This window comes from Arabidopsis thaliana, chromosome 5, assembly GCF_000001735.4.
Source record: "Arabidopsis thaliana chromosome 5, partial sequence".
Lineage (NCBI taxonomy): Eukaryota > Viridiplantae > Streptophyta > Magnoliopsida > Brassicales > Brassicaceae > Arabidopsis > Arabidopsis thaliana.
This window is the reverse complement of record NC_003076.8, coordinates 3,707,617-3,722,129: the sequence shown is the minus strand read 5'-3', so window position 1 is coordinate 3,722,129 and position 14,513 is coordinate 3,707,617. Positions and strand designations below refer to the sequence as shown.

At 39.3% G+C, this 14,513-nt stretch overlaps 5 protein-coding genes across 6 annotated transcripts; 4 read left to right on the top strand and 1 right to left on the bottom strand.

Moving 5' to 3' along the window:
- Window positions 1-704: 704 nt before the first annotated feature.
- Window positions 705-3,326, bottom strand: AT5G11580 (Regulator of chromosome condensation (RCC1) family protein). 2 transcript variants are annotated; one of them, NM_121196.3, is made up of 5 exons: window positions 3,121-3,326; window positions 2,863-3,033; window positions 2,552-2,587; window positions 2,321-2,445; window positions 705-2,237 (listed from the first exon to the last, which is right to left on the bottom strand). In NM_121196.3, exons 1-5 carry the CDS (start codon window positions 3,215-3,217, stop codon window positions 1,005-1,007), a joined length of 1,662 nt encoding a protein of 553 aa, NP_568250.1. In that variant the 5' UTR covers window positions 3,218-3,326; the 3' UTR covers window positions 705-1,004. The 2 variants fall into 2 exon arrangements, with proteins under 2 accessions (NP_568250.1, NP_001332127.1); NM_001343203.1 differs by having other exon boundaries at window positions 2,321-3,033.
- Window positions 3,327-3,853: 527 nt separating this feature from the next.
- On the top strand, window positions 3,854-6,199 carry AT5G11570 (Major facilitator superfamily protein; the record flags this gene model as incomplete). Its single annotated transcript, NM_121195.2, has 5 exons — window positions 3,854-3,926; window positions 4,037-4,254; window positions 4,577-4,982; window positions 5,326-5,720; window positions 5,834-6,199. The coding sequence occupies 5 exons, from the start codon at window positions 3,854-3,856 to the stop codon at window positions 6,185-6,187; spliced, it is 1,446 nt and encodes a 481-aa protein (NP_196718.1). The 3' UTR covers window positions 6,188-6,199.
- A 1,018-nt stretch (window positions 6,200-7,217) lies between these two features.
- On the top strand, window positions 7,218-7,475 carry AT5G11565 (reverse transcriptase zinc-binding protein; the record flags this gene model as incomplete). Its single annotated transcript, NM_001343202.1, has 1 exon — window positions 7,218-7,475. One exon carries the CDS (start codon window positions 7,218-7,220, stop codon window positions 7,473-7,475), a length of 258 nt encoding a protein of 85 aa, NP_001331406.1.
- A 530-nt stretch (window positions 7,476-8,005) lies between these two features.
- Window positions 8,006-12,688, top strand: AT5G11560 (catalytics). The gene is made up of 12 exons (NM_121194.4): window positions 8,006-8,230; window positions 8,557-8,684; window positions 8,789-8,851; window positions 8,966-9,087; window positions 9,209-9,324; window positions 9,409-10,213; window positions 10,342-11,073; window positions 11,153-11,374; window positions 11,455-11,550; window positions 11,636-11,830; window positions 11,911-12,024; window positions 12,136-12,688. The coding sequence occupies exons 1-12, from the start codon at window positions 8,136-8,138 to the stop codon at window positions 12,394-12,396; spliced, it is 2,949 nt and encodes a 982-aa protein (NP_196717.3). The 5' UTR covers window positions 8,006-8,135; the 3' UTR covers window positions 12,397-12,688.
- Window positions 12,689-12,726: 38 nt separating this feature from the next.
- On the top strand, window positions 12,727-14,169 carry AT5G11550 (ARM repeat superfamily protein). The gene has a single exon (NM_121193.3). It carries the CDS (start codon window positions 12,983-12,985, stop codon window positions 13,925-13,927), a length of 945 nt encoding a protein of 314 aa, NP_196716.1. The 5' UTR covers window positions 12,727-12,982; the 3' UTR covers window positions 13,928-14,169.
- The last annotated feature ends 344 nt before the right edge of the window (window positions 14,170-14,513 follow it).

Genomic DNA, 14,513 nt, shown 5'->3' with positions numbered 1-14,513 from the left:
CATTAGGTATTAGCAATATACATATATACCAACTTCTAAAGATATTAATTATGTTTAATTTCTCTTAACTAGAAAATACAAAAAACTATATAATTTGAGACCTTCCTTCCATACTAATTATAAAGAACTTCTAAAACGCGTATAGTAATCCTTTCCAAACTCAGCATCTAAATTCGAATTCTATATATTTCTACTTACATTAATAGTGAGTTGGCAATAAAATGATTACATTGACATTATATATTGGAGAATTTAATACGAAAGGACATTGCAATGGTTGTTGCCTTGTTAGATGATTTTTTCTTGTCCTGCACTGGTTGGTGGATGATGTGATACTACAGTTCCAATAATTTTTTAAACAATAAAGTAAAATAAGATCATTTCTGGACTGATTCTAGATAAGGATTTTTTCTTTGTTTGGTTTATTTTCGAGGGCTTCCTCAAAATAAAATTTTAATTTATTTTTTCAAGAAAAAATTAATTTTGAAATTGTCCAAAATAAAAAGTTTTAAGGGAATTTTTTAACTCCTATTAATGATCTCAGACCCTTCTTTTGCAAATGTTAATTAAATAACCTTTTTGAATCTTATAAGTACTTTGTAATTTTTAATAATTTAGTGAGTTTTGAAATATAAACCATAGTAATTGGTAGGTTTTTTAAAGATAAGTTCTCTCCTGTCTTATTTAATTATTTATCTATCTGAGTTTATTAATTATTATAGTTACTCATGATTTTAGATATTCATGACAACATTTTCAACACATATATAAGAGATGGTTTGAACCTACAATCTTGATGTAACAGTAACATCACATATTTTGGATATTATGTACAAGATATAAAAATCTATGAAAGAAAAAATGACATAATACTTGGCCATTAATACATTTAACACCAAAACCAAATCCTTTATCTCATCATTTGCACAAAACACACAGAATTTGAAGACGAAACTATTGTCAGCTCAAGTGAAGGTATTGCTATTAGCACGCAACAAGTGATACTAGTATTTAGGGGCTGAAGACTGAAGACAATCTTTCATAATCTCCTGAATCCTTCTCTGCAACACCTTGTCCTTAACTCTACCAATCATGTCTTCATAGAAAGCTTGAAGCCTCATCAGCTGACTCTTATCAGCACTCTCCAGCATCTCTCCCCACTCTTTTCCCATATCGAAATACCCAGAAACCCGTAATGAATATGGGATATCTTCCTCTTCATTAAAAGGTTTTCCGAATATGGATCCATGAAGTATGCTTGCATATCTTTCCATCACCATTAGTTTTGATTCTAGCCGTTTAATCTCCTCAGTTGATGCGCTTTTTCCATCATCGGGTACTTCTTCTTTCTCAGGTTTCAGCTCATTCGGCCAGAAGACGAGAGTAGGGACATAACAGTCGCTAACATTCCCAGTTCCGAGCACTCCATTTCTTCCTCTTCCCCAAGACCACAGCTTGTAACCACCATCTACCACAAGAACTGTATGTGCAGCCCCGCAAGAAACCTGAACCGGGTCACGAAATCTTGACGACCCACCTGAAATCTTTCTTGGTACACTATCATCTCCTGCTTCCACCTCTGTGAAGTTGACATCGGGGCATAATCCTAATCCTCTTTCCATTCCCCACGACCACACGTATCCCTCAGAGGACACCACGCTTGTGTGGAATAATCCACAGTCTACAGAAACTAAGTAAGCGTGTTCTGGGAGATCTGAAACTGGCTCTGGAAGCGATGAGCTCTTGTTACTTCTATGCCCAAGCTGACCATTTTCTCCAAAGCCGAACGTCCAGCAAATGCTTGGTCCTTTAGGTGTCTCCTTCCTGTAGGTGAGAAGAGCTGTGTGATGAGCACCACAAGCTATGTCGTAGACTGTAAGACCCGACTTCTGGTTAAATGTCTCCACAGTCTGAGGCCTTGCACGGCTCTCTCCATCTCCAAGTCCTAACTGGCCATGATGATTATTTCCCCAAGAATACAGCACGGATACATCATAACTGTTGTCTTTGTGGATATCCCCAGGACCAACGAGGGCAACAACGTGTTCATCCCCACATGCTACCTTCAAAACCGTCCGGCCATGGAAGTCGAGTATAGGAAATGGAATCGGGATGCTAGTAAAAGACAAACGAGGGTCAGGTTCACTGTCTTGTGGAGGAACATTGCCCCACATCCAAAGACCTCCGACATTATCAATGGCAAGAGACATCATGGAGCCAGCCTTTACAGTACAAACCTACAAGACATACCGAAAATCATTATGCTACACTTTTTTTTACTTGTAAACCAACACCTAAGAATGCATTTCTAGGACCATACCTTTAAATCTGATCCAACTTCTCTACCTGAATCATTTAGAGAAGAACTAGATGTTTCTCGTTCAAACAAATTTTTGATCAAGCATGGTGCCAAGGAGTTTTCCCCATCAAAACCAAGTTGGCCATCTATTTACCAGTCAAGGATTGAAGCAACCAATGGAGAGTTCAGGACACTAGAAAATGTAGTTATGAAACAATCATATCAAGCTAGAAACACTCAGATAAAGGATACAAATGTTGTAACCCCAACACCAAACCGAGCCATCATCTGCCAAAAGCTTACAAGGCAAAAGAAACAAAAGGCAAGAGAATGGTCAATACAGATCCATATCATAAACATACAAAGTAAAACCTATAGTCACAATTCAAGCATATTTATTATTTCTCAAAAGGAAGTTCATAGATGCAAACAAAGGAACTAATTTGATCAAACAAAATCTTTGATCATCACAGTCACCAATTTCTCAAAATAAATCATATGGTCAAATCAGCAACACAAGCTAATAGAAAAGCGAAATTAGACATATGAATAGAAGAAACCACCTGAGACAGCGAGACTGTGATAAGCACCAGCAGCAACACCAACGATTCGAATCCGATCTCCTTCCGCTTGATTTGGGAACTCGACTAGAACTGGAACAAGCTCGTCCGACTCCTTACCCGTACCGAGACGGCCAAACATTCCTCTTCCCCATGAGTAAACACATCCATCGCCTGCAAATAAATTCCAAAGAACAAAATTAAACTCAATATCGCATTTCTCTATCTACTAAATTGAAGCAGTGGAACTTTTTATTTTACCGGTCAGAGCGATTGTATGAGCTTCACCGGCGGCAAGAGAGATTATTTTCCGGGATAAATCTTCAGAAATCAGTAACGTCGGTGATTTGTCCTCCATTGCCACTGTGACGGATAAGGTTCGTCCTCAGTTGCTTTCTAAAATAAGGCTTCACCGATCATCAGCACTCTGTGCTTAAAAAAGTTAAAATATCTTCAGTCTCAGTCTTAGCAGCAAACTCAAGATGTAGCCTGTTTTCTACTTTATTTACATGGGCCTATAAGTTTAAATAGGCCCATTAATAAATTATCCGACCCATAATTAGTCTTTAGTAAACAGTTTTATTCAACGAAAAAATAGTAAACATGATTTTGAAAAGAAATCTGTTATTGTGTCGTTGTTCTCTCAAGTCTTTATTCGTAAATGAGCCTATGAATGTTGGATAAATAAATAAAATTATGATTTTCGTGGAGAAAGCATATATCTTAGTTCTTTTCTATAAGATTCATGCCGCAAACAAACGAAAAAGGAGAACAAAACTTTAATTTCTTATTCCTTATAATAAAACTTTAAAAATATTTCCATGGACCTTGTTTAGGTTAGGTAGGATACTTACTTTTGTTTTCAATTAGATATCGTTAAAATGATTTTTCTGATCGCTAATCTGATCGCGACATGGGAACAACGTCATAACATAAGGCATATATTATCAAAACCACCAAGAGTAAAAAAACCTTCAAGAGAAAGAGACTGAAAATGGATCAAGAAGCTCTTCTCGTCGGAAGAACTCTTCTGAAGCGCGGTATTCCGACCATTCCTTTCATTCTAGGTATAATCAATTCTTGTATTCTTATATATGATATAAACTCCGTATTCATAAAAATAGATAGATTTACGTATTTTTTTTTTAATTCTTGGTAATTAAATGGTTTTGGATAGCAAGTCAGGCTTTGGAGAAACTTGCATATTTTGGTTTGGTACCGAACATGATACTCTTCTTGACGGTGGAATACGGCATGGGAACAGCGGAAGCGGCCAACATCCTTTTCCTCTGGTCTGCCGCCACCAATTTCTTCCCTCTTGTTGGTGCTTTTATCGCTGATTCTTACACCGGTCGGTTTCCTCTGATCGGGTTTGGATCCTCCATCAGCCTTACGGTACATATTTGATGTCATAACCTCACAAAATCAGAACAAGAAATGAAATTGGAGAAAGATAAGAAATTATATATGAAAACTGGAGAACCTTGCGTCTTAACACAATTGTTGCAAAAGTCCTAGTCCATATTATCATTGATAAAAAAAAACAAATAACTATATATTCTAATGATGCATGTAATTATACTATACATTAATAATAATCATTTGTAGAATTTTCAAAAAATATGTAATCATCCTATATTTTCCGTGGCTATTATTTTATTTATGTAACTTTTGCTTTATTAGTTGTATTTAATTTAATATTGCTTGTGAGTAACAGGGAATGGTTTTGTTATGGCTGACAACAATAATTCGACCAGAATGCGATAAATTAACAAACGTGTGCCAACCCACCACACTGCTCAAAAGTGTTCTTCTATATTCCTTTTTTGCCCTCACCGCCATTGGTGCCGGCGGCGTTAGATCCTCCTGCTTAGCCTTCGCTGCCGACCAGCTCCAACCTAATCAGACATCACGTGTCACCACATCATCCCTAGAAACGCTCTTCAACTGGTACTACTTCTCCGTCATGGTCGCATGCTTTCTTTCTCAGTCTTTGCTCGTCTTCGTTCAGACAACGTATGGTTGGCAGATCGGTTTTGGAGTTTCTGTCGCTGCCATGGCTCTATCGGTCGCTTTGTTCTTCGCGGCGTCTCCGTACTATGTAAGGTTTCAGAAACCGACACGTTGATTTGTCATCGGAAGAGCATATTATATCGTATCATCACGAAACGGGGTCTTCATTTTCAATTCCTAGCCAGAAATTGAGGTATATTATTTATTCTATAGGTCTTTGTAAATCAAATTGTATGGTCAAAGATATTTTACTAAATACAAATTTAGCTATAACTGGATTTTTTAAGCTGGTATATATAGTTGCAAGTTGCAATAGTATTTCTCTTCTTGTTGATTATTCGTTCCCAAAAATATGATTGTGTAACGAAACCTGATGCATAAATATTGTCTAATATAGGTATTTGAATAAAGCTTGCGTCACAACTAATTCGAAGCAAGACCTAGCCCTAACAGGGAACTCAAGGAATCCATGGAAGCTATGTAGGGTGCAACAAGTAGAAGATCTTAAATCTCTCATCAATGTCATACCAATTTGGTCAACAGGGATCATCTTGTCACTTGTCACGGCTTGCCAAGTCTCCTTCATAGTCCTTCAAGCTAAGACCATGGATCGCCACACCTTCATTCAGGGTTTCGAGATTCCTCCAGGCTCTTACGGCATTTTCTTGGTCATCTCCTTTTTGCTCTTCCTTGGTCTTTACGATCTTGTTATCGTCCCATTACTTTCTTGGGCTCTAAGAGAACCCTTTCGATTGGGAGTTATGGTGAGAATGTGGGCTGGGTATGTAATATCGGTTTTGTGCATCTCCGCTCTTGCGGCTACGGAGTACGCGAGGAGAAAAACAGCGGTAAGTATCCAATCCGGATTATTGTTCGATTCTTGTTTGGTTTTTACATTTTTTTTTGTAATGTGAAGCTCATACGTCTGTTTTATTTTGTTTGTGATTGATTACTTCACTAGAGAGACGAGAGTGGTACCAAGTTGTCGGCGATGTGGCTATTACCGTACATGATATTAGGAGGCATTGCGGAAGCACTTAATACAATAGCACAGAACGAGTTCTTCTACTCAGAACTTCCCAAAACCATGTCAAGCGTCGCCACCACACTCTCCAGTCTCAACATGGCCGCAGCAAGCCTCATCTCCTCCTGGATCATCACCATCGTTGACGTTACCACTTACGGGAGCTGGATCACAGAGAATATAGACGAGGGACACTTGGACTATTACTACTGGCTCTTGGTGGGATTATCTTTGCTGAATGTTTTGTATTTTGTGTGGTGTAAGAAATCTTATGGTAAATGTAGTATATAAATATAACAAGTGTTGAGAAAATTTTATAATTCATAAAATTTGATTACACTTCAAAAATCCTTTTGTTTTTGGACTTTAAAATTTTTGAGGACTACTAGTCTGGACTAATACCACAAGGTTGAATGAAACCAAAGTATTCTAAAGCAGAAAATAATTTGCTTTTAGTTTATTACGTTCTGTTTTAACAATATGTTTTAGTTATTCCTCTATTGAAGGGGAATTCGTGGGTGCATTTCTTCCATTATTCCGCTCAAAAAGGTTTTACGTTAGTGTGTTGTGCTTTGGTACTATCTTTTTTTCTTTTTTTGGGTGTGTAAATTGCTACTACCTTTTGTTTTATACAAATGCCACAATCAATGAATGAATTAGGAAGTAAAACTATATATCAATTGGAATGCCGCTGAGAAAGATTGAGACAAATGGCTTCATTCCTAACACATTCACAACATTGCAAAAAAGAAAAGAAAAAGGAGCCTTAAATGTTGGAACGTTAAATGTTGTGTTCTTGACGAATCTTTGAAAGGTTTGGGAAGATCCTAAACTTCACCAAGGAAGCTGAATGGGTTTACGCATACTACACAAATGCTGCTCCGTTCCGTACAGCTAACTAAACCAACTGATTTATGAAAGTCAACAGGATCGGATGTTAGAGTCAATTCCATTGTACTATGTCTTTTGGCTTCGTCTTGCTGAAAGAAACTACACAACACGAACACATCTGTCATATGTGTAATAAAATAGATAAAAAAAAATGCTGGTTTTATTTTTCAGAAATCTAACAATTTTGTTTCTATTTTGGTTGGGAATAACAATTGTATTTTTTTTTTTTTTTTTGACAAGAGTGTTACTTCATATATGAGCCATTACAAAAGTAGACAAAGCCACAGTAAGCAAAAGCCTATCAACTAGTACAGAACAAGATTACTAAGACAAAGCTTGACAATCTTTTGAGTATACCTTTGCCTACTTCGGCCAGCAGTCATGACTCTTATACTTGGGAAGTAGACAACCTCTCTTCCGACAATTCTCAATGAAGTTAACTTGGAACTACTTCAGGTCCCGTGAAGAGGAAAAACCTTGGGTTCCTACGGTTTGGTTTAAGAATGCTGTTCCAAAACATGCTTTCACCTTTTGGATTGCTAATCTTGATAGGCTTCCTGTTAAATCAAGGCTCCATGATTGGGGAATGCAAATCTCTCCTCTTTGTGGAGTTTGTAACACTGATGTGGAATCCAGAGATCCCTCCTTCTTCACTGCAACTTTGCAGAGGAGATTTGGTATTCTATGATGAGAAGACTAGGTCAATCTCCATGTATCTTTGCCGACTGGTCCTCTCTTATTTCTTGGCTGCTGTCAACGACTCCCAATCTCTCTTCAAACTTGAAGCGAATTGCTGTACAAGCAACTATCTACTTGTTATGGAAAGAAAAAAACATAAGGTACCATGATAATGTCTCTGTTACTTCTGCGATGGTCTTTACCCAATTCGACAAAAGCATCAAAGACATACTTCTAGCAAGACGTTTCCGCCTCGGCTGCACAAGTGTACTCTCCCTATGGTATTCCCATGCTTAACAAACTCAACTAGTTTCAGTTTCTCTGTAACAATTATCTCAGGCTTTTTTATTTGGATAGTTTTGATAAATATTGTTGCGTTTCATATACAATATTGAGAATTAAGAATTCACTAAAAATCTTAATTAACTATTTCACAGATATACAATTGTAAATTCTTAATTAAAAAATGTTTTTGATAAATGTTGTTGCGTTTCATACGTGGCATTTAATCATTGGCTTGATGCCAACAAACATAAAATAAAATAAAATATTCGCTTGTTCTGCAGAAGAAGACCTTAAAGCACCTCGACGATTATCTTCCACACCAAAAGTCTCTCTTTCATCTCCAGATCTGCTGCTGAAGATAAATTAGTCAGCAATCGTCATAGCTATGGCGATTAGGGTTTTTCTTACCCTTCTCCTCTTCTTATCATCTGCAATTCTATCTTTCTCTCTTTATGAAGATCAAGCCGGCCTCACTGATTGGTACTTCATCCTATTTCTTCTGTCTCTCTGGAAAAAATAAAATTAGTTGACAAAGTTTCGAATCTTACTACTTTTCGATTTCGAAGTCTAACTAGAGCTTTCACCAATCTGACTAATCCGAATTCGCAGTGTATCTAGAATCTGTGATTTAGTGTTCTTAGATCTCATTAGCTAGATAATTGTTGTAGTGATATCTAGTGGATTTGAGATGCGATCGGGGTCAAGCTATGATTTGATGAGTTCTAAGGAATTAGGATTGAATCAACTAGAATCTATAGAAATTAGAAGTGTTTTTGATTGATGAGAATCATTGTTGTATTGCGTAGGCACCAAAGGTACATTGGGAAAGTGAAGCATGCAGTATTCCACACTCAAAAGACTGGAAGAAAGCGTGTTATCGTCTCAACCGAGGAGAATGTTGTTGCTTCACTTGATCTCAGACATGGGGAGATATGTATGAATTATTCATCTTCATATTTTTGTTATCCATCTTTAAATCTTGAAGTATCTTCCACTTTGATTGTCGTTTTTCTTACTTTGTATTCTGGTTTGGTGCAGTTTGGCGACATGTTCTCGGGACAAAGGACGCTATCGATGGGGTTGGTATTGCCTTGGGAAAATGTAAGAATTATCTTCTATACATGTGGATCAATCATGTCTGGATGTACCTAACACTCTGAATAAATAATGTACCAGCATCTTGAACTCTATTTTCCTGGCTTCAAATGATTTCAGATGTTATCACTCTTTCATCAGAAGGAAGTACTTTAAGAGCCTGGAACCTTCCTGATGGTCAAATGGTGTGGGAAACATCTCTGCATACCGCACAACATTCAAAGTCACTGTTATCAGTACCGGTAAGTTATTAGGAGTTATGCTATTTTCTTTATAAGAAGGACAACTGTAGTTATTATCTGAAGTCTTAGTTGCTTCATCCTTTCCTTGGTTGATTATTTATGAATTAAAGCTATCTTGCAGATAAATTTGAAGGTTGACAAGGACTACCCTATTACTGTTTTCGGTGGTGGGTACCTTCATGCTGTTTCTGCTATAGATGGTGAGGTCCTCTGGAAAAAGGATTTCACAGCGGAAGGGTATGACAGCCTTTACTCTATATTCGAATAAGGTTGCTTTAAGTGCAGACATGCATATTATAATACTTTTGGTGTCTCCTGCAGGTTTGAAGTGCAGCGTGTTCTTCAAGCTCCTGGAAGTAGTATAATTTATGTTCTGGGATTCCTTCATTCATCTGAGGCTGTTGTTTATCAGATTGATTCCAAAAGTGGAGAGGTAGTGGCACAAAAAAGTACGGTGTTCCCTGGTGGATTCTCTGGCGAGATTTCATCAGTTTCAAGTGATAAAGTTGTTGTTCTTGATTCAACGAGGTCAATTTTGGTTACTATTGGCTTCATAGATGGAGATATTAGCTTCCAGAAGACCCCTATTTCAGATCTTGTTGAGGATTCTGGAACGGCTGAGATTTTATCACCTCTTCTTAGCAATATGCTTGCTGTAAAAGTCAATAAACGCACTATATTTGTGAACGTCGGTGACAAAGGAAAGTTGGAAGTGGTAGACTCATTATCTGATGAAACAGCCATGAGTGATTCACTTCCAGTTGCAGATGATCAGGAGGCCTTTGCTTCAGTTCATCATGAAGGGAGCAGGATTCACCTCATGGTGAAACTTGTTAATGACTTGAATAATGTATTGCTTAGAGAGACCATTCAGATGGACCAAAATAGGGGACGTGTCCATAAAGTTTTTATGAACAACTATATCAGGACAGACAGGAGTAATGGATTTAGGGCGCTTATTGTGATGGAAGATCACTCACTCTTGTTACTCCAACAAGGAGCGATTGTTTGGAGCAGGGAAGAAGGTCTGGCTTCAGTGACTGATGTTACGACGGCAGAACTCCCTCTGGAAAAAGATGGCGTATCAGTGGCAAAAGTGGAGCACACTCTCTTTGAGTGGCTTAAGGTATGAGCGGTCTTAAACGTCTTGGTTGGGTTTTCTTAATTTCCGTAGAGTTGTCTTATTTTGTTGCGTTTTTGATGTGTTGTACTTGTTTTCTCACCCTAATCAGTTGTTTCTGTTTCTTTTGGTAGGGGCATGTGCTGAAGCTTAAGGGATCCTTGTTGCTAGCAAGCCCAGAGGACGTGGTAGCAATTCAAGATTTGAGGGTGAAGAGTTCTGGGAAGAACAAATTGACCCGTGACCATAATGGCTTTCGGAAATTAATCTTAGCACTTACTCGAGCTGGAAAACTTTTTGCTCTGCACACTGGAGATGGGAGGATTGTCTGGTCCATGCTGCTAAACTCTCCGAGCCAATCACAATCCTGTGAACGTCCAAACGGTGTTAGCTTGTACCAATGGCAGGTCCCTCATCATCACGCCATGGACGAAAATCCCTCGGTGCTTGTAGTTGGCAAGTGCGGATCAGATTCAAGTGCACCCGGTGTACTTTCATTTGTAGATGTGTACACGGGAAAGGAGATCAGCTCATCAGATATTGGTCACTCTGTTGTGCAAGTTATGCCTCTTCCAATTACCGACTCAAAGGAACAACGTTTACATCTAATAGCTGATACAGTTGGCCACGTCCACTTGTATCCGAAAACTTCAGAGGCTCTCAGCATCTTTCAACGCGAGTTTCAAAATGTATATTGGTACACTGTTGAGGCAGATGATGGTATTATCAGAGGACACGTAATGAAGGGCAGTTGCTCTGGTGAGACTGCAGATGAGTACTGCTTTACAACCCGAGAACTTTGGACTGTTGTGTTTCCTTCGGAATCAGAGAAAATCATTTCAACACTAACACGAAAACCTAATGAGGTATAAGTCTTGATAATGTTTTTTTTATCACATAAATGTTTAAATTTTTTAATCATGGCTTACGATTTTTTATTTCCAGGTTGTTCATACACAAGCCAAAGTCAACACAGACCAAGACCTATTGTATAAATATGTATCAAGAAACTTACTGTTTGTGGCCACCGTTTCACCAAAAGGTGCTGGTGAGATTGGCTCAGTTACGCCAGAGGAGTCATCACTCGTAGTATACCTCATTGACACCATCACAGGACGGATACTGCACCGTTTGTCACATCAAGGCTGTCAAGGGCCGGTTCATGCGGTAAGTCCTCATGCAATTTCATCTCATTTCTTTTTGTCACAGATTCAATGCAACTTTCTTAGGCTTCAAATTGTTTTCAGGTGTTTAGTGAAAATTGGGTTGTTTACCACTATTTCAATCTTCGAGCTCACAAGTACGAGGTTACGGTCGTTGAGATCTATGATCAGTCGAGGGCGGTATGACTTCATAGTTCATACTCAAAAATATTTTTTCAGTTGATTTGATGTTCCCACTGTGAATCATTATAAATTTTATTTGCAGGAGAACAAAAATGTGTGGAAACTCATTCTGGGAAAGCACAATCTAACAGCACCCATCACTTCGTACTCTAGGCCAGAGGTGTTTACAAAGTCACAGTCATACTTCTTTGCTCAGTCTGTGAAAACCATTGCGGTGACATCCACAGCAAAGGGTATAACTTCAAAGCAGCTTCTCATTGGTACCATCGGGGATCAGGTTTGTACATATCTTCTCATATAGAGATACCTATATAGATTGAATAACTGATACTCAAAACTGTTTTTATGAATGATTAGATATTGGCACTTGATAAACGATTTGTGGATCCACGCCGGACACTTAACCCGTCTCAAGCTGAAAAAGAAGAAGGAATCATCCCTCTCACTGATACATTACCCATCATTCCTCAGGTTCATTCAAACCCATTTTCCTTATATTTGTTACAACTGAGCAATCCCTGGTTTTGGTTACAGTTAGATTAAGTGATGTATAGTTTCTAACGCACTTGTCAAATTCCACAGGCGTATGTTACACACTCCCACAAAGTAGAAGGTCTAAGAGGCATAGTAACAGCTCCGTCCAAGCTAGAGTCAACAACACACGTCTTTGCCTATGGAGTGGATCTCTTCTACACAAGGCTTGCTCCTTCAAAGACCTACGACTCACTAACCGACGATTTCAGCTACGCTCTTCTCCTGATCACGATTGTAGCACTTGTTGCAGCCATCTACATCACATGGGTCCTTTCAGAGAAGAAAGAACTAAGCGAAAAATGGAGGTGATTGGAACCGTAAGGTTTAAAATCCTTCCTCTCTTTGGGCTTTTTCACATTGTAGAATGTTTATGAACCATTTTTCGCACTCTTAGAAGAAAAAACCATTGTCTTAGCTAAATTCTTGATGTTAGGCTTTGGAAATCGAGTACACTTTACAGACTCTTGCTTTGTGACCTTTGTCACATTCTAGAGTTGAGCTGCACCTTCTGAATTTAAAGTTTATAGAAGCCTCTGTTTAACCTTTTCATTTTTGTAAACAGCAATAAATTCCATGTTTTAAGACCCAAATCAGCCTGCATTTTATCGTCTTCAGATAATGATTGATCCAAAAAAACAAAGATGTCGCCATTATACTTAAACCCTCGTCCAAATCGTAAATTCGTATGTTTGGGGACCATCCCACACACAAACATGTGATTATAATAAATATTATTTAATGGTTTAATGCGAGCAATAATCTTAGGGAGAACACAAGTGTAACGCCTGACAAATTTGGTTCGAATCAATTATTTTCTTCCTATTTAAAACAGAGACGCTTCCCTTCACTTCACTCCACTTCACTTGAAAGTCCCACACAGTCTCCCTAGTGAGCGATGATGAAAGCAAACCAGAAACCGAAACCCCACGCGCCACCGCGTCCTCTCTTCTCCTGTGGCTTCTTCCGCCGCTGCACACAATCCGTCCTCAGCCCAACCTCTCCTCACCAGCAGCAACCTCGCCGTAAAGCCACCACCACTTCCTCCTCATCTTCCTCCTCCTCAACCTCAACTTCCCAAAGCTTCACTCAATGGCGCTTTCCTCATCATCTTGATCAAACTCCATCCACCGCTCCTCCTCCTCCTCATCCACCTCCTCCACCACCGCCTCTTCCGGTCACCACCACTCTCCAAGAAACCTTCCAGATCGCAGAGCTTCACCTCACATCCGTCTCTGAATCCGACAAGCTCCTCGCTCTACAGCTACTCGAGCGGGTAGTCGTACCTGACCCGCCATCTGATCCGACTTGTCCACCGGGTCTCATGCGAGGTCTCGTCTCTTGCCTTCGTAGCAACAACAAGATCGTAACGGCAAAATACGTCACCAAGATCCTACTCGCTCTCTGCCTCGCCGAAGGAAACCGCCACGTGGCGGTCGAGGCTGGAGCCGCACGAGCGGTGGTGGAAACAGCGGCAGGACTAGAGATCTCAGCGGTGGAGCGAGCCTTAGCTGCTCTTGAGCTAATGTGTACAACGGCAGAAGGAGCGGCGGAGGTTCGCGCTCACGCGATGACGGTGCCGGCGATGGTAGCGGTGATGGCGAGATTGGCTGGTAGAGGGAGAGAATACGCCATAAGCATCCTTTCCGTGGTCTACGGGAAAGGCGGCGAAGGAGGGGATTCCGGCGAGGAAATCGCGGTGGCGCCGGCGGAAGAAGTGGCTCGGGCGGTGGCGTTGGCGCTGGAAGGAGAGTGTACGGCGAGAGGAAAAAGAAAAGGGGCCCAACTATTGAAGACACTAGAGGAATATGGACGGTTGGATCTGAGTCAGAATGGGACCTGAGAAATGAAATCTAACGGTTGCAATTATGTCAGATGAAAAATAATAAATCTGAAAGCTAGTTTTATTTTGGGGTCACGGGCTTGTTGTTCTTTTGTTAAAGATGTGTGGGCCTTCGTCTCTGTCTCCCCTATCTTTGTATATATTACATTATAATCCCTTTTAATTATTAATGTCAAAAATTATTAGGTTTTTACAGTGGAACAAATTTCCACATTTTTTACCCTGGAAAGACGTATTTGACTGTTAGCAACGAACTGAGCTATAAATTTTAACGATACAAGATGGTATACCGTATACCTAAGCAGGAAACCATTTTTTATTGGATGATTTTACGATGAGAACTCATGAGGTAACCATATATGCAGTACTCCTAGTGTCCTATGTACCTAGTCTCTCAAGCATGAAACATCGCCGGGTAGAGATTTAAGCTAAGTAACCAGATTATATGGTATAATGAAGTTTCATACGATTGGTTTTGAGTTGAATTTTATAGGTTTTTGATTAATTGAAAACTGATTGTCAAGGACTAGATTAATTTCGATTTTTGTGTAGAATTCTAATGTCTCCTCGAAGAAAGACTCTTATC

Coding starts and splice junctions, on each gene's coding strand:
- AT5G11580 (NM_121196.3), bottom strand. CDS start 3,217: ATGGAGGACAAATCACCGACGTTACTGATTTCTGAAGATTTATCCCGG. Junction 2,446..2,551: donor GTGTTGGGGTTACAACATTT/GTATCCTTTATC, acceptor ACTGGTAAATAG/ATGGCCAACTTGGTTTTGAT. Junction 2,238..2,320: donor AAGTTGGATCAGATTTAAAG/GTATGGTCCTAG, acceptor TATGTCTTGTAG/GTTTGTACTGTAAAGGCTGG.
- AT5G11560 (NM_121194.4), top strand. CDS start 8,136: ATGGCGATTAGGGTTTTTCTTACCCTTCTCCTCTTCTTATCATCTGCA. Junction 10,214..10,341: donor CTCTCTTTGAGTGGCTTAAG/GTATGAGCGGTC, acceptor TTCTTTTGGTAG/GGGCATGTGCTGAAGCTTAA. Junction 12,025..12,135: donor CATTACCCATCATTCCTCAG/GTTCATTCAAAC, acceptor CAAATTCCACAG/GCGTATGTTACACACTCCCA.
- AT5G11550 (NM_121193.3), top strand. CDS start 12,983: ATGATGAAAGCAAACCAGAAACCGAAACCCCACGCGCCACCGCGTCCT.